The 17,111-nt window shown below is 56.8% G+C and overlaps 6 protein-coding genes across 6 annotated transcripts; 5 read left to right on the top strand and 1 right to left on the bottom strand.

The window, feature by feature from the left end:
* Nucleotides 1–65: 65 nt before the first annotated feature.
* Nucleotides 66–1,995, bottom strand: ACO1O0_000548 (uncharacterized protein; the record flags this gene model as incomplete). Its single annotated transcript, XM_083190046.1, is given in 2 exon segments — nucleotides 66–1,949; nucleotides 1,963–1,995. The coding sequence occupies 2 exon segments, from the start codon at nucleotides 1,993–1,995 to the stop codon at nucleotides 66–68; spliced, it is 1,917 nt and encodes a 638-aa protein (XP_083053905.1).
* A 900-nt stretch (nucleotides 1,996–2,895) lies between these two features.
* ACO1O0_000547 (uncharacterized protein) lies at nucleotides 2,896–5,596 on the top strand (the record flags this gene model as incomplete). The annotated part of the gene is made up of 4 exons (XM_083190045.1): nucleotides 2,896–4,505; nucleotides 4,560–4,599; nucleotides 4,659–5,483; nucleotides 5,585–5,596. 4 exons carry the CDS (start codon nucleotides 2,896–2,898, stop codon nucleotides 5,594–5,596), a joined length of 2,487 nt encoding a protein of 828 aa, XP_083053904.1.
* A 3,193-nt stretch (nucleotides 5,597–8,789) lies between these two features.
* On the top strand, nucleotides 8,790–9,947 carry ACO1O0_000546 (uncharacterized protein; the record flags this gene model as incomplete). The annotated part of the gene is made up of 1 exon (XM_083190044.1): nucleotides 8,790–9,947. The coding sequence occupies one exon, from the start codon at nucleotides 8,790–8,792 to the stop codon at nucleotides 9,945–9,947; it is 1,158 nt and encodes a 385-aa protein (XP_083053903.1).
* Nucleotides 9,948–10,689: 742 nt separating this feature from the next.
* On the top strand, nucleotides 10,690–12,791 carry ACO1O0_000545 (Mysoin-binding motif of peroxisomes-domain-containing protein; the record flags this gene model as incomplete). Its single annotated transcript, XM_083190043.1, has 4 exons — nucleotides 10,690–11,013; nucleotides 11,083–11,564; nucleotides 11,630–12,081; nucleotides 12,178–12,791. The coding sequence occupies 4 exons, from the start codon at nucleotides 10,690–10,692 to the stop codon at nucleotides 12,789–12,791; spliced, it is 1,872 nt and encodes a 623-aa protein (XP_083053902.1).
* Nucleotides 12,792–13,600: 809 nt separating this feature from the next.
* Nucleotides 13,601–14,616, top strand: POL30 (proliferating cell nuclear antigen; the record flags this gene model as incomplete). The annotated part of the gene is made up of 4 exons (XM_083190042.1): nucleotides 13,601–13,642; nucleotides 13,717–14,146; nucleotides 14,230–14,519; nucleotides 14,590–14,616. 4 exons carry the CDS (start codon nucleotides 13,601–13,603, stop codon nucleotides 14,614–14,616), a joined length of 789 nt encoding a protein of 262 aa, XP_083053901.1.
* Nucleotides 14,617–15,318: 702 nt separating this feature from the next.
* BUD16 (Ribokinase-like protein) lies at nucleotides 15,319–16,606 on the top strand (the record flags this gene model as incomplete). The annotated part of the gene is made up of 4 exons (XM_083190041.1): nucleotides 15,319–15,372; nucleotides 15,463–15,473; nucleotides 15,539–15,949; nucleotides 16,027–16,606. 4 exons carry the CDS (start codon nucleotides 15,319–15,321, stop codon nucleotides 16,604–16,606), a joined length of 1,056 nt encoding a protein of 351 aa, XP_083053900.1.
* Nucleotides 16,607–17,111: the final 505 nt, after the last annotated feature.

Raw genomic sequence — 17,111 nt, 5'->3', positions numbered from 1 at the left:
GACTACTGCTTAAGTACTGAAGGAGTACATGGTGATGGAGAGTGGTACACGGATGTCTAAACATCCTACTTTCCCCGCTCAATATTCAACTGGCGCCACCCCTCCAGCGTCTTCAAAGCCGCCTTAGCGGCCTTGGCCCCATGGTACTGCTCAATCTTGGCTACGAGCCATCTCAACCGTGTCGTTCGTCCGATCTTGCCTTGCTCCAGATCTTGTATCATCATCTTGGCCAGCATGACGAGGATCTTGGAAGACCCCCTGTCCTGGAGATTCGGCTTCTCTGAGATCTTGATGCACCACTCGACACCCCTCAGAGCCTGCCGGTCGTTCAGGTGCGGTGTCTGCATGTACCAGTAGGCCACCCATTCCACGAGCTCCCGCACACCGCATTGCAGTTGTTCCCGGCTCTTGGCTGCGTCCACGGACCTGGCATCGGGTAGTTTATTCATCATCGTTTTCGTCACGAGGTCGACTGTCAGGAGGAACAGCCGTCGGCTCATCGCTGGATCATCCATCATCTTCTCCATGACACGGCGTGCCATCAGGCCCAGCTGCTCGGTTTCCGGGTCGAGCCGAGTGAGGAGTAGCGATCGGAAAAGCCATTGCTCATCCTGAGTGCTTCGCAGCCACGCCATGAGGCCTTTCAGCGAGTCCATCCCGCCCATTTGAAGGGTCATGTCGGCGAGAGCTGTCGACTTCGAGCTCGGATTCATGACAAGCTTTCCCTTCGTAACCGCAGGGTTATCCATGAAGCCCTCGGAGACTAGCCTCGCCATGGATAGCGTCCGCACCTCAAAGTTGGTCATGCATGTATGCTGCTGCCGAAACCTGACCATCATTTCGCTCATGGTGTCTGTCTTCGAGTGCTTCAGGCACGCTCGGACGAGGAACCACGTCAGCCAGCGCCGGCGCGTCTCCCCCCGGTCCCAGACTTCACCCTCGATGCCCGGAACCATGGCCTCAAACCTGGCCTCGGGTAGTCGATTTATGGCCTGGGAAAACAGGGAGGCCCGTTTGAACCATATGGGCAAGACGCGATCGTCTATCGCCGTATCGCCGTGACTGCGCACAAACTGCTGCATCACTTGCACAAACTGCGAATCTTTCATGTCGGCTATATCTGCCGCGCTTGCTTTATGCATCATATACCGGAACAGGCGAAACTTGATGACACCAGGTTTCATGGAGAAGATTTTGTCAACTATGACCGTCCAGGCATCATCATAAGCCTTCACTTGGGTTTTCCGACGGTAGAAGGCGATCGTCGAGATGATCTGACGAGAGATGGGCCTGAGGAGTGTAGCGAGTTGATCCTTGGGCAGGCCCCACCCCGCGGCCGGCAGAGTCAAGGATTCCAAGACGGCCCGGACCTGCTCGTTGGTGAAGTTGCCGGACCGCAGGCAGGCAACCAGGGCTCGGGTACAACGGACGCGATATTCTTGCTGCAGCTGCTTGTCGGCTATCTCCATGCCCCCGATGTTTCTTCTCAGCTTAGCGATGGGCGCCATGAGGCCTGCCTCTCGAAAGGATGGCCTCGCGGGTGCCCGCGCGGGTGCCTCTGCGCGCTGGGGAGCCAGGCTCTGCGCAGCAGCCACCTCGGCCGGTGGCTGGAGGAACGGTTTGTCGAGGTCGGAGGCTTCCAGCCACCTGATGAACTTGTCGGCGAGCCCGGACAGGGTGGTCGTGCCCTCCTTGTCGCGGCGGCACTGCGAGGACGTCGGCGGCTCCCACTGCCACGCGTGCTTGTTGCCCCGGAGCTCGAACCACCAGGTCGGGTGGTAGGCGGGCGGCGAGGCCATTATGGCGGCCATGTTGCGCTTGCCCAGCGGCCGCCGCCGGCACTCGTAGAGCCCCCCGTGGGAGCTGAGGGTGCGGTTCGTGACCAGGGACCGGCGCTGGTACTGCTCGATGGCTCGGCACAGCATGGCGTCGGTGATCCAGACGGCGGCCTGCGAGGGGGACGACGGCGCCGGTCGCCGTCTGGCGCGGCGGCATGGCGGAGGAGGAGCCATTGGGCCCTCGCGAGGTCGTATGCGGAGAGTCGAGATGTTGCTATCGGTTGATCATGGCTGTGTAATTGGACAAGGGGCAATGGCAGGGAGCTCTGGGCGCAGTGGGAGAGGGGCCAGCGCGTTGAAGGATGGTGATTTGTAGCATGAACCAGAAACCAAAAGATTTGGCTGGGATTGGAGCTTGGTTGCCGTCGGGGGTGGAAGGACCGACCTGGGTTTTGCCGAACTTGTACCGCCCTTCATCACCCAGGCAGGTACGTTCACTTCCGACTTCCGTTGCCCTTGGTCTTCTTCACTACCTCTCCTCACGACTTCTCGTACGAAAAGCAATGAGAATTCGTAAACACGAATCGTTGTGTTGCCGCGTTGATTGATCAGTGACTCCCAATAGGCTCGGACTCCTCACAATGGCTTCTCCTCTCTCACTCTCGTTCTTTCTCTCTTATTGGTCTGTTGTACAAGGACCCTGGACGGGCAGCAACTTCAACACCCAAGTGGGTGAGTTGATGAGGAGATTCCCACCCGAGCAAGATGGTGGGGGGGATGAATATGCCCTGGATAATTTCTTGATTTTGCCTCCAGTTGCCTGTCACTGGGATGCAAAACACCTCGAGTGAGCTGGTCTGTGGTCTCAGAACCTTGCCTCCCCACGCGGTGCAGGGGATGGATAAGCGCCCCAGGGCTGAGATGCACCATGCATGAGTGGTGTCCACCCTAGTAAACACCACACCACATGTCCTGTGTCCTGACGGTGCTAGAAATCTCATCATGAATACTAAGCAGTAGTACGAATCGCCGTCGGGCGTCTGACGAGAAGCACCCTCACCCCCGGAGACCCTAGCACCATCTTCTATTACTTCACTCGCTGCGCTACGCGCGCGCAATGCCGAGACACTGGGACTGGGCTGGCCCAGCAGGTCAGCCGCGTCACCAGGGATCCAGGATATCTTCGACCCGTCGCGGCTCTAGTGATGACGGCATCCGAGTTCGCCGTCGGTCCTATGGACGGGACTTCGACGGTGACATAGGTGGATACGGCGACGACGAGGAGCATGGCGATGACGACGATCTAGCTAGAGCTCGTTCCAACACCAGACGCGACTCATTTGGTCGCAATGATGACTACGACGACGGAATCAGAGTCCGCCCGAGGAACAGGAGGTACTCGTATGAGACCCGCCACGGGACATACAAAGACGGCTATGAGCACCGGCCTAGATCCTACAGTCCTCCTTTTCGGGGCCGCCGCAGTTCGCCTCCCCGGCCACTCGGACAACAACCCAGCCCCCCACAGGAACTCCAAGATTGCATCAAAGCGTTGGAACGCAGCAGCAGCCTCTTGCACTACGTTCTGTTGTCTAAATCCCGCGAACAGTTGCTTCTGACGCAGCGACTTGATGAAATGGCCCAGGCGAAAGAAGAGCTCGAAAAGAAATTGAAAGAAAGGCGGGAGACGCACACATACATCCAGAGCGAGCTTGGCCTGGTGGCTGCTGACCTTGAGCAATTGGAGAAGGCCCAGAAGCACGCAGCAGATATTTACAAATCACGTCTCATGAGTCTCAGTCTGGATGAAGATAATGCATTGCAGCAGCAAGAAAGGTCCGGGCTCGGTGACAGTGCTACAGAACAGCAAGACGATCAGGACCCAAGCAGACGCAATGTCGGAGGGGAACGCGCTGCCCAAAGATTGCGAAAAATTCAGGACGAGAAGGCAGAATTGACGAGAGGGCATGAACAGGGTGCTAATTCCACGGAAATCAAAGCGCAGGGCCTGCGGGACAAAATAACTCATCTCGAGCAGCAGGTCAAGAGATTCCAAGAGTCGGAGGAAATGAAGACCCTTGAGAAGCTTGCACAGAACTACCAGGGCTACAGCGAAGACCTAATGGACTTGCAACAGGAGGTCGAACAAAAGCAGCAACTCCTTCATCACATCAGCACCGAACTTGAAGCTCTCAGGCAGGAGGAGTCCGCGGTAACTGAAGCATGGCCGATTGGGGATGGGGAGAATCTGACGGAAGACGATAAGGAGATATTGCCGCCACCGCCACCGTACTACATCGACAAGCACCATAGAGCCAGAAGGGCCAGAGAGCCCAGCACGCCCAGCACAGCAAGCGTGGATAACTCGGGTAACTCTGATAACACGTACGATAGCTCGGATGATAGCTCGTACTTTGGCAGCGACAATTACCGGGTGACTTACAAGGCGCTTGAGAAAGAAGGCATATCGTTCAGCATGCTTCTCAATAAGGGAGTTCTCGCCGTACCTGCGGCGGCTCAAGACGACCCCTCCCCACTAGCACCCGAGTCGTCGGCGTGGAAGCTAGCCAGAACGAACTTGTCGGATGGCCAGTCGTCCACGGAACTCTTTGTCGTTCACGCTTCTGAGTACTCTACCGACGAAATGGGGACAGGGAGGACAACGCTCGTCTGCCCAGTTGGGCCCCAGAAGCAAGACACAGAAACAGCAGTGCAGATGCGGTGGCTGTATGTAGTCCCCGAGAACATGAACTCCCTAATGCTAATTTATTCCCCTCGCAGACACGTTCAGCAACCCGCGTTGAAGTTCAAGACCCTGGAGGTATGGCTCTGCCTTGTGTAGCTGCACGTTGTGAAGCTGTGCGCTGATCTTCTGGATAGCAACTAGTCCTCAGCTGCCCTTATATCACCGAGGCCCTCAGACCTATTGCCATTGAGGCCATGGAGAAGGTCAAGGATAAGTTCTGCAACATCTCGGAGCTTGGGGCGTCTGTCCAGGCTGGGTCGATTCTACGTTTCGTCGGCAAATACAACGACTCCTATTTGGACAGCTCCAAGAACAATGAGACGGAGCCAGTTATCTTCCTGTCCTCCCCCTTTCTTACACTGCAAACGAATTCCAGCAGGAGTGCGTCTAAGGAGGAGCACCAATCTTTGACCCTCTTGCAGTCTCTCTACGGCTACGATGTTGGTGGTGAGCGCGAGAATGAACAGGTTGTTCAAAGGTCAGGCGTTGCAAAGTCAAAGAAGGAAATGCTGCACATTAATCAGCTCTGGTGCTTGCTCATCGGGTCAAGCGTTTTGATAACTATTTCTGATAAACCGGCGGCGGAGATCAAGGGCAGCACCATTGTCACCGATTCACGTACCTCTGGCAACAGAGAACCGCTGCTCATCCGTCTCACCGATAAGAAGGACAGGCAATACCACGTGGTCATTGAGAGAGACTACAACTATGCGGATTTCTTGAAATATGCCGTTACCTTGGTCGCCGGTAATTGTGCCGACCCGTCAGACTACGAGCTTTTCGACCAGAGCCAGCAGATGCTGAGGCCGATCCAGTGGGTACAGATCCTTGGCTCATCGGACTCCCAACTGCACACATTTTCTGTCCTGAAGCGAAATGACAGGTCGCGTGACAAGATGCGTGAATATAACGATGCGGATTGGGAAGAATCGGAAGCTGGGAATTACCGCTCAAAAGGTGTACGGCCGCTGCCGACATTCCTTCACCACGTATCACGCTCGCCAGACGGTGTCCGCTACTCCAATCAACCAGACCACTTGTCTAATTCAAAAATCCGAAGCTACAGCCCTAACACTCGAAATCATAGGGCAGTAGCACGAGATGACTACGACTCCCGCTCCAACCGAGCATGGGAAGGCGTTGAGTCGCGTCGGGGCCGTCACATCAAACGCCCAGGGTTGAATCGTGGTGAAGGAGGTCCAAGTCTGGAATCTTCGAGACGAAGAACCACGGACGATCCTGCCGTTTCGGAGGTCCCTGTGCCCCCCAAGTGCGCAGAATCGAGAGAAGCTGAGCAAGATGGCGGCGATACGATGCGACCCCCCACCAGAGACACTCTGGATGAAACAGGAACAGCTACTTTGATCCCAGAAGAGAAAGATGATTCGTATGATGTGGAACTCAAAGACGAGGATCGACATTCTCCTAGATCACTTTCACCTATTGAAGAAGAGTCAACATCACCTGGATCCAGGTCATCGATCTCGGATAGGTCTGACAGCGGTACCATCGAGAAACCATCAAACGGCCGGGTCTCAGACTCTGTACAGACAAACTTTAGCAACAGTGCTGCTTCGCCAGAGAAGATGACAGCCCCTGGCCCCAAAGGTCGTGAAGCTCTTTCGGATCCGGATGCCGAAGCGCCTGTTACTGTCCCATCAGACCCAACTGCAACAGCCAGCAGCACTAAACCATTGGCGGAATATGCTCGGGAAGTAGAGCGGCACGAGGGCGGTCCTAGTAAGCGTACCCGTCCGGATGTTCTGTTCCGTTACGTCGAACCGAGATCTCGTTCGCCAGCGGTTGGTGGAAGTAATGATACCAGCCAGAGACGCGAAGATTATAGGCAAGGCGACGAGGATGCATCGCAACAACAGTTTGGCCTAGAGGAAAAGGAAGCTCGGCGTCTAGAGGAGGAGGCTAGTCCTGCCCAATCTCCCCATGATGCAGACGCCCTTGGAGGAAGCCGCATCTACGACGCGAAAGACGACAAGAATACGAGTTCCCGTGGGTCTCCATTTGATTATCCAGTCGACAGACAGCGGCCCTCTGACGCGCGAGCAGCTGGCGACCATGATGGGGAGACAAGCCCGGTACTCCCAACATATTCTACGACGCAGCCAGAGAGGCAACGAGACAGAAGGGCACGGCCCGGGTATATGTATCTCGCCGGTGCACGTAGGCCCATTAGCTCTTCTGGGTCTCATCAGGGAACTCGATCTCGACCTCTTCCGCCATTCGGGAAACCCCATGGACACCAATCGACCCCCAACTTAAGGACCGGGAGCTCTTACGATACATCGGGTGGTACTTCGGCACTCCCGAGTCAGCCTGTCACCCCAATAGTTGATTATCAGCCCCCAGGCCTTCCAACTTATGCTACGAGTATATCTTCCATTGCGAACAGACCTGGAACATCTCGGACCGCAGATGAAGGACCAGTCGGTCAAATCATCAACTCACGGTCTGCAAGCAAAAAGCTCCCTACCCCTGAAGTGTATGATCTAGAAATTGAGGAAGAAGGGAAGGAGTTATCTGACACAGAGGCGTCTGAGGCGAGCGGCTCCGACTCAGATAATGGGCCAATGAACCGCAAAGCACCGCTTCCTGCGAAGGCAAGTTCTATTCCCCAAAATCCACACCCACCATGAGGTACTATATTAACTGGCTGGTCTATTCCAGGGAAGCCTTAACATCGATATCTCAACGAAAAAGTCAGACCTGCAACGACCGCTCACAACAATCATTTTCAGAGCCAGCGGTGGTGCTCTTGTGCCGTTCAAAAGAATCGTCCTTCGGCGCCGCATACAGCCAGGGAACCCGCCTTTGCCCAACATAACCCATACTGAGGAGGATGTAGAAGATACTGCTGAGCCCGGGCCTTTCGATTCCTACGGCCAGAGATTCTTCTATAGGTCGGAACCGAGTCCACCGGGGGACGAAGACAGTTGGTTTGATGAATTTGTCGTCGACACGACATCTTGGCCCAGGCCTCATCAAGAGTGGGACGTTGTCATCGAATGGCCTCTCCCGCCCGAACGCAAAGACGAGGTAGAAACTGACCCAGTAATCGTTCCGCTAATCGATTCGGTCCCATTCTTGAACTGGCGTCTCAAGAACGATAAAGATGAGCGAACGCCGGAAGAGGTGGAAAAGTCGTTGGTCAGCATCCTGAGCAGATTGAACAAGTCTCTCTCCAATGGGGTGGTTGCGCGGTTGTATTCCAGGGTTTTCAAATGCACCATGAAGGACCTCATCCAGCGGCACGACTTCTTGCTTAAGAAGCCCCCTGGTGATGGCGTCACGGAAGCAAACAAACCCCCGAATACCGGTGACACAATTCGGGATACCCCCGTGTTAGCTTCGTCGATGGGGGTTGAGAATAACAGTCCAGGTGACAATGCCGTTAATCATACATCCAACGCCAGTGATACGGGAGAGACCCAAACATCGGAGTCAACAAAACGACCTGAAGAGGCAACTCATCCACAACCTATCGACGCATCTGAGACAGCACCGACGACAGACTCGGATGGGCGTCAAATAGGCCAAACGCAGTCCATGGAGGCGACGAACCACGAACAGGAGCTTATGAAACGACTTTTCGGCATTTCCAAAGAAATATTAGGGGCATACGTGCCTGATCAAGGGGGTCCGTTGATTCATCACGTCTGCGTCCGGTTTTGGGGAGCCGTGGACGATATTTTCCGGGTAAGCTAGGATCGGGATCCTATACCCCTGTCTCTTTCATACTTCTGCTATGATGAAGGTCTAATATTTGAAAATAGCAAGTAATATGGGAAGGGGCTAGTTCCTACTTCTCGGAAGAACTCACATACACCATACACAACTTCGATGCGGCTTCGCCTACGGTTGGAAAAGGCAAGTCGTTGTCGTTTTCCAAGAGGCGGTCATGGTCGAAATGCCCATCTTGCAAAGGAAGCAAGGCTTACAATTCGGCCGCGGAGGCGCTTGAGCATTTGCACGAGCATCACTTTGATTGTTCGGGCAAGACTGAGCGGCCGTATGACGATCCTTGTTATTCCTGGCTACGCTATATCCGAAATAGCGCTTACACCTACCAGCAGGTTCCTGGGATTGGTAACTCGGGTCAGTTGGAAGACTTTATCAGCCAGCTGCTGCCGATTAGCGGTTACGCCAGAGAGCTTCACAGTCTGGTAGCAAGCACCCGTACAAACCAGGCCAATCCGTCGAATACACGACCACCTCTCCCGGCCAAGGTTGTCCACGCTTTTGAGCAGATCATGGCCATGTATGTGATCCGGGCGCAGTGGCTTTCTCTGAATAATAGGAAAGACTCGTCGGCGTACAATCGGGAGGCCATCGACCTCAAGATTGCGGAGCTCATGCTACAGGAGGAGCGTGCTAAGGAACAGGTCTACGACGATTTGCAGGATGCGAAAAAGGATATCATCCTGCTCAAGGGAACTTCACGACACATTGACAGCCTCGGGGTCGAGGCTGTTGGCGCCGAGTTCCTGGTCATGGCCATCATGGTCAACCTGCAGAACAGATCTGTGCTGGTGAAGCAAACGCCTGCAGGTCCGGAGAGAGCCGACTTCATCGAGATGTATCAAAAGTACACTTCGCAGTTGCGATTCCAGGCGAATCGACGACCCAAGAAGCGAGTGTTTCTAGACATCCACGGACTGGAAGAAGAGCTGGACGCTCTTCACGGGCTGGTTGAGGCGCAGACGTCCCTGGTGGGCAAGTACCTGAGGCTGCTCGCGCCAGGATCTACGCGGACGACCAACGCAACAAGAGTCGGGCTATACAAGATCGAGAGGGAGTACGGGCGCTCGCATCAGCGGGTTCTCCGAACGAAGCAGGAAAATATCCGGATCCTCCGGGAGAAATCCGAGGTGCTGAAGGAGCAGGTCAAGCAGACGATTGAGATCCTGGAGGAGGACCACGGCAAGGCCATCCGGGTGTTCACGTTTGTGACGCTCCTGTTCCTACCGCTGTCTTTTGTGACAAGTTTTATGGGGATGAACACCAAGGACGTCAGAGACATGGAATTCACGCAGAACATTTTCTGGATGACGGGACTGCCGGTGACGCTGGTGGTGATCACCGTGGCCCTGATCTACGCATATAAAAGCGAAGAGGTGGAGGATTGGATGTGGAGGCAGATGGAAGGCAGGAGGAGGAGGCCGGGGCGATCGTCCGGAGGCGACGGGACCAGAACGGGGCCGGCGAGGCCGGAGGAGAAGACGGGCATGATCCACGTCGACAGCGCGTTGGCGCAGACTTCAGGGTGGGACGGACAAGGGCGATACGGCCGAGCAGACGGCCAAGCAGACAGCCGCGCGATGAAGACGTGGATGGCGCTAAGGCGCAAGAGGAAGAGACACTCGGGACGAGTCGTCACCAGACGGGCAGCGGCAGGCAACGGGCTCTGAAGAGGCCGACTCGCCGAGTGCAGACGATGCTTATTGTTCCTGCAGCCTGCAGCCTGCAGCCTGCAGGTCTCCGAAGTCCGTACATGTCGCAGCTCGTACTGGTTACCCATTCTTAGGGGTGTTTTTCCCCACCCCCAAGTTCAGGGGACTTGGGACCAGATTGTGCAATTTCTTGGGAGCTCGGGGCAGCGCAGATGCAGGGTCATGGCCCAGGGTTGTGTTCCAGAAACAGTTGGAGTCGTGGCTTGATTGTCGACGAGTTGCTGCGCCAGCATGCAGCATTATGCAGTTTCCAATATTGCTGCATCGGATTTCATTCTCTCGGCGGTTTGCAAGCTGGGGCATTAGCTAGTATTTCTTCGCACTGGGTAGGCTGTTGGTTGCGAGCATCCAGCAGTCCATGTGACCGTCAATTGACTTTGGACTTTCCCCGTCTTTCCGCCTCGTCGCCGCCTCGCCTCTCCTCTCGATCTCTCCACTCTCCATTCTCCACTCTCCACCACATCGACCCCAAGCCATCGCCACGCGACCCTCTCTCTCTCTTTTCCTTTGTGTGAATATCGGATACAGAAACAGAAGAACAGAACAGAAGAACAGAACAGATACACCATAATAGCAGACTCGACCACCTGGCCAGCCAAGCAGCAGCGAAGCACCCATAGAAACGCCGTCGGAATCACATGCGCCTGCGGGCGGTCGCCCCCTCTCGAGCTGCGCACGCCGCGCACGCAATACCGCCCAGATGGAGCCCATCGTCTACGAGGACTCGCCCCTGGCCGACTATCTGAGAGGTAAGGCCCTCGCCACCGGCCCAGCAGATGAGGAGGCCACAAGAAGCTCACAGACAGCAGATGGGGGTGATGGGTCCGACAACGACTGGGCCAACGCTTCCGAGCGCGCCGCCCCGAGCTCCCCCAACACGTCACCGCCTCCCAGCCCGACGCCCTTTGCCCCTACCGGCCGACCGTCTGTGAGGGCGCGGTTCCGCAACAACAAGCCTTCGAATCTCCCCATGCTCAACATTGCACCAGCCTCGTCGTTGGAAACCATTAAGAGGAACTGCTCCGTACGTTCCAGATACGAACCCAGTGCCTACAGATAAGACCCATACTGACTGACATGTCTGGTCTTGCAGGCGGTGGTAGCGGCAAGCATCGACCGCGCCGACAATGCCAAGTTCCTCGAGAAGTTCCGATACACAATCGTCGCATCGCAGCTGCTGAGCGGTCACTCGATACTCGGGCCTCACCACCCTCCGCCGGGTTCCGGCGAAGCGTCATCAGACAGCGAAGGTGGCAACGGACCGACCTACTCGGCGGAAGGTATCCTCGCCTCTGTCGTGGGCGCCCTGGCGCTCGCCGTCATATTGAGCTGGATACTGGGCAGCGCCCCGACATATGTCACGCGGAAACGACTCGTCTTCCTCCTCGTCCTGATGGCCGCGGCGGTGGTGCTCGGGCAGGTGTACATGAGGAGGCAGTGGCTACGGTATAGAAGGGAGCAGTCGCTGTCAGAGGTCGCGGCGTTCGTCTCGGTTTCGCACGAGTTTGACAGCGCCAGCGGAGCTGCGCTGGCACTTATCCAGGAGGTCGAGCTGGTAGCGAGGGGATACCGCATGTAAGTGGGCAGAGTCCGGCTCCCGACAACTCATTTTTGCTCTTCGAGACTGACTGGCCTTGCAGTAGCGCACCGTTGCCCCCCGTTTCGCGTATCGAGGACAAGGCACAAACACGCAAATGCGGACGCCTCCGCAAGGCGCTGAGACGCACGCTGGCCGAGGCACTGGAGTCGTACATCCCGGTCTCGGCCGTGGTGCGTGGCTTTGCCGAGCAGACAGACCTGGAGAAGTATCTGGACATCTACGAGATCAGCGACTTTGACATGTCCGATGCCAACCGAGGATTCAAGGAGGACGAGTTTGAAGACCCCGAGTCGCTGCGGTCGCTCAAGATTGCGACGAGCCGCTTCCACACGGTGCGCAAGGTATTCCTGTGCTCGCTGCTGGCACTTGACGCAAGCGGGGAGAGTCAGGACCTGCTGCGGTGGACAGCGGCAGTCGAGTCTCTGCGGACTCTGAACAGCTCGACCAAGATGGCGTACGCCAAGATGCGGGATATCCTCAGCCAGGAAGAATGTAAGACAAATATGTTTCCCCGAGGGTGGATCCAGAACTAATGCAGAAACCCAGCATTCCCGCCTCCCCAAGCTCCCAAAAGCCCCCTAACACCAGGCCGAGAACGATGGCGATCGCAGCTGCACAAGTTGAACGGGTTGGGGACTGGGATTCGCGGGCTCCAGGCAAAGCTCCAGCTTCTCCGAGAGGAGTCGGATCGCGCACTCAACGACTCGCACGACTTGTCCGACCTCGCGCCGAACCTGATGGCGCAGTACGACTCGATCGGAACCGACATCAAGGAACTCATGTCGGCTTGGGAAGAGGGCAAGGCGGCTCTCGCGCAAGGAATTGATCGGAACGAGAAGAGGCTCTCATCCATGAGCACGTTGATATCGCCCACGTCATCGCTCAGCGGCCTCAAGGCGGTCGAAGAGGAGGGCAACGCTGCGGCCGCGCTCAGGGCTCTCACAGGAGAGTCGCCTGTCCGATCAGAAGAGGAGCCTGAGCGGGAGGTGTTTGAGGCGATAGCTCTCCCGAGGCAGCGGAGCACGCTCACGCGGGAGGAGAGGATAGTCAAGATGAAGGAGGACAGGGAGCAGAAGGCGCAGGCGAGGCAGCAGATGGATGCCACGAGGGGCATGATGAAGGAGTTGGAGACGGTCATCAACCTACGGCCACGGACGCGGACGAGCGCACCGCCTGCGGGAGGGCGCGTGGTGTCCATGTAGGAGAAGGCCTGGTACAGCAGGTTGGGCCATTCCCGCATGGTGTTTTCCCCGAGAGCTGGCGGCAGCAGCAGCAACAGCGGCAGAGACGACGACTAGACGACGATTTCCCTTTTGTCTCCCCATCTTTATCTTTTGTTTTTTTTGTTCCGATTTACTTTTGTGTCACTACAGGGCGCCTCAACAGGCTGGCGTGGGTTTTGCGGTTCGCATGGGCGCTGATGAGCGGAGATTGGCTTGGGGCAGCCATCACGGCGTTTTTTTTTAATTTGTTTTAGGGGTACTTATTCGCATGGTGCATACACTCGCTGTACATACATGGCAACAGACAATTATTGTCTGTACACTAATTCAACCATAGTAATGAGTAATGGCCAGAAGGCATTCATATTACAATTACTTCTTACCATTGTCGAAATATCGTGGTGGGGCTCAGCTTGGACACGCCAAGTTGCAGGTCTTTGAGCCCCGCGTTTGGTTGGCGTCTCGACGCGTCTCGAACGCCTAAAACGCCTAAAACGCCCACCAGCGAGCTCCCCCCTCGCGTAAAGTGCCAACTGCCTCCTCCAACTTCGCCCTCCAACTTTCTGCACACCACTTTACTCTACTACTACTTCTCCCAACGCCCTCTCCCATCCTCTTGCGACTCGACTTGCTCTCGGCTTGACTTTGACCAGACCCCACGACCTACCATAATTATATTAATCTTCTCTCCCACCACATAATCCCGTTTCCAGAAATCTAGCGGTCAGTGGATCAATGGCTCACGGAGCCACCGTCGCTCGGACGTCAAGGCTGACTGGGAGCAGAAAATGTTGGAGGCACGTCTCGAGCAGGCCAATCTCCTGAAGAAGGTACCCATTGTCTCTTCCTACCTGGCCATTGCTACGCCACAGCCGACCACCGGCCGCTGACACAAACCCCCTAGGTGGTGGACGCCATCAAGGACCTGGTGCAGGACTGCAACTTCGACTGCAACGACTCGGGCATCGCGCTGCAGGCCATGGACAACTCGCACGTGGCGCTCGTGTCCATGATGCTCAAGGCCGAGGCCTTCCAGCCCTTCCGCTGCGACCGCAACATTGCCCTGGGCGTCAACCTGACGTCCCTGACCAAGGTGCTGCGGGCGGCCCAGAACGAGGACATGCTGACCCTCAAGGCCGAGGACGCCCCGGACGTGCTCAACCTCGTCTTCGAGAGCTCCGAGCACGACCGCATCAGCGAGTACGACCTCAAGCTCATGGACATTGACCAGGAGCACCTGGGCATCCCCGAGACCGAGTACGCCGCCACCGTGTCCATGCCCGCCGCCGAGTTCCGCCGCATCTGCACAGACCTGATGGCCATGTCCGAGTCTGGTACGAATCATCTCCCTCACACCCCTCTCCACCACGCCTTTGATGTGTACGTAGGCATCATGTGCTGACAGGTGAACAAACAGTCGCCATCGACGCGTCCAAGGACGGCATCAAGTTCTCGGCCAACGGCGACATTGGCAACGGATCGGTGACGCTGCGCAGCCACACCAACGTCGAGAAGCCCGAGCTCAACGTCGACGTCAACCTGTCGGAGCCCGTGTCGCTGACCTTCTCGCTCAAGTACCTGGTCAACTTCTGCAAGGCGGCGGCGCTGTCGACGCAGGTCAAGATCTGCCTGTCCAACGAGGTGCCGCTGCTGGTCGAGTACACGCTGTCGGGGAGCAGCTACCTGCGCTTCTACCTGGCGCCCAAGGTATGTTCTTTTTTTTCCCCCTAGCTCTCTCTCCTCATCGACCGTAGTAGGTAGGCATCGGCTGACGCAGGAGGTGCAGATTGGCGACGAGGAGTAAGGAGAAAGGAGGAGGGTTCAAGGGATATACACATGTGTGACGACTTTTATCTACGCTGCGGACTGGCGTTGTGAGGAATGGCAGAGCCGCCCAGATGATGACAAGGCAGTAAGTACATCAGGGACGGGTCTGAAAAAAATAATGAGCTTGGGGGGAGTGTGTTTGGACTGTCGTGTACGGATAGTCTACCTGGGCGTGATGGGAGTGCTGGGAGCACAGCAACAATGACGACTCTAGATTCCACACTGTCGTGTTTTTGATAACGGGAACGATCAAGGGCAATCAAGGACGATCTACTGCGTATTGGCCGATGACCAATACGAGCAGTTAGTATTGGCACCAGACCGGATCGTCGTGAACCGATGGCGGGGCAAAAGTCGGAGGGTCGGAGGGTCGGAGTGATGCGGGGCGCCACCGTGACCAAAACTGACTCAAATGAGCAGCCGACTGTCACCTTGACGCATAACGTACATCGATACAGAGACGCAATTTTCATCTACATACTTGGTTATAAGACGGACCCTGTCTCCTGGGTCGCACGCTCTCTTTACTTTGTGTAGACTCATCGTTCATCCATCGCCGACCCTCGCTTTTTGTGCTTCCCAATTGGAGCTCTGTCGAGTTGGAGGATATAGGAATTCGGGGCGCTTCGAACCACGCCACGCACACTCACTCAGGATTTGCGCGCAGGAGGACATAGAAATGGCTGCGACCCTCCCTGTGCCCGAAACGAGGGTGCTGGCCGTGGCCAGTCACGTACGTTGATGCTGCTGCATGACGTTGCAGCGCACTGCCGTCCTCGCGGCCCTCAATAGTTCTCATAGTTCCCATGGCTGACAATCGCAGGTCGTCTCTGGGTAAGGCCGCGCTCGTCCCCATAAGCGCCTTGGGAATCCCCAAACTGACACCTCCCCTCTCGCAGCTATGTCGGGAACAAGATTGCCGTCTTTGTCCTGCAATCACTGGGCTGCGATGTGGCCGCCCTCAACACGGTCCAGTTCAGCAACCACACGGGATACAAGCAGTGGAAAGGGTCCAGGGTGACAGCCCAGGAGATCACCGACCTGTACGATGGCCTGAAGCAGTCGTACCTCGACGACTTTGACATGATGCTGTCGGGCTACATCCCCGGCGCCGAGGCCGTGGCCGCTGTGGGCGACATCGCCAAGCAGCTCAAGGAGAAGACCAAGGATGCTCCGGGCCGCTTCTTCTGGGTCCTGGACCCTGTCATGGGCGACAATGGCAGGATATACGTCGCCGAGGACGTCGTCCCAGCCTACAAGGCCCTGGTTCCCTACGCGGACCTGATTCTTCCCAACCAGTTTGAGGCCGAGTGCGTTTCCTACCTCATTTCCTCTCCGCTGGCATGGCAATGGCAAAGGCAGCCCACCTAACAGACACTACTTCTAGACTTCTATCAGGCGTCAAGATTGTCGACATGGACTCCCTCGCCCAGGCCATCCAGGCCCTCCACGACACCTACCGCATCCCCCACGTCGTCATCACCTCTGTCAACTTCTCGGCGCCCGACCACCCAGACTCGCACCTCTCCGTGGTCGGCTCCACCATGAGCTCGACCGGCAAGGCCCGCCTCTTCAAGATCGTCTTCCCCGCCATCGACTGCTACTTCAGCGGCACAGGCGACATGTTCGCGGCGCTCATGGTCATCCGCATGCGCGAGGCCGTCAGCGCCATCCCGGGCCTCGGCGACGAGCCCAGCTGGCGCAGCCCGGACGACGCGCCCGTCCTGTCCCTACCCCTCGCGCGGGCCGCCGAGGCCGTGCTCGCCAGCATGCACGAGCTGCTGGGCCGCACCAGCCAGGGCATGACGGCCGTCGTCGAGCGCACCCGCGCAGAGCTGTCCGACGCCGACAGGGCCGACGACCGCAAGCGCCAGCTCGTCCGCAGCAAGGCCGCCGAGCTGCAGCTCGTGCGCAACCTCGACTGCCTACGAGATCCGGCCGTCGAGTTCCGCGCGAGGGAGATGTAGAGATGGGTGGTAGCAGTGGTGGTAGTGGGTAGTGGGTAGTTAGACGCGTTCTGCTTCTTCTCTTTTTGCATTCGGTGGGTGGGGGTTGTGCTGCTGGTACCATCATATAGATCTTGCATGTATAGACTTTGCCCCCTTTGTCTATCCATCCATTCCGTTGCATTTCATTCCATTTCACCCTGTCTATCGAATCATGTTCTCATGCCAATCCCACATGGCCCTGTATATACCCCAGAAGCCGTAACCATCATAGTTTTATTGCTTTCATGTCGCACGTCAATCAATCATATAAATAAATAAAAAGTCCTCAGCCGGTGCTGCCAAAGCCGCCCGCGCCGCGCACGCTCTCCTCCAGTTCGGCCACCTCGACCACCTCGGGGGTGTAGATGCGCTCGAGGACGAGCTGCGCGATGCGGTCGCCCTCCTTGATCTCGTAGTCGGTCTCGGCGTGGTTGAACAGCAGCACCTTGACCTGGCCGCGGTAGTCGGCGTCGATGACGCCCGC

This window comes from Amphichorda felina (assembly GCF_050947745.1).
Source record: "Amphichorda felina strain 45539 chromosome Unknown scaffold_1, whole genome shotgun sequence".
NCBI classification, from domain to species: Eukaryota; Fungi; Ascomycota; class Sordariomycetes; order Hypocreales; family Bionectriaceae; genus Amphichorda; species Amphichorda felina.
Note: the sequence above shows the minus strand (reverse complement) of the source record. Positions and strands in the feature narration are given on the sequence as shown.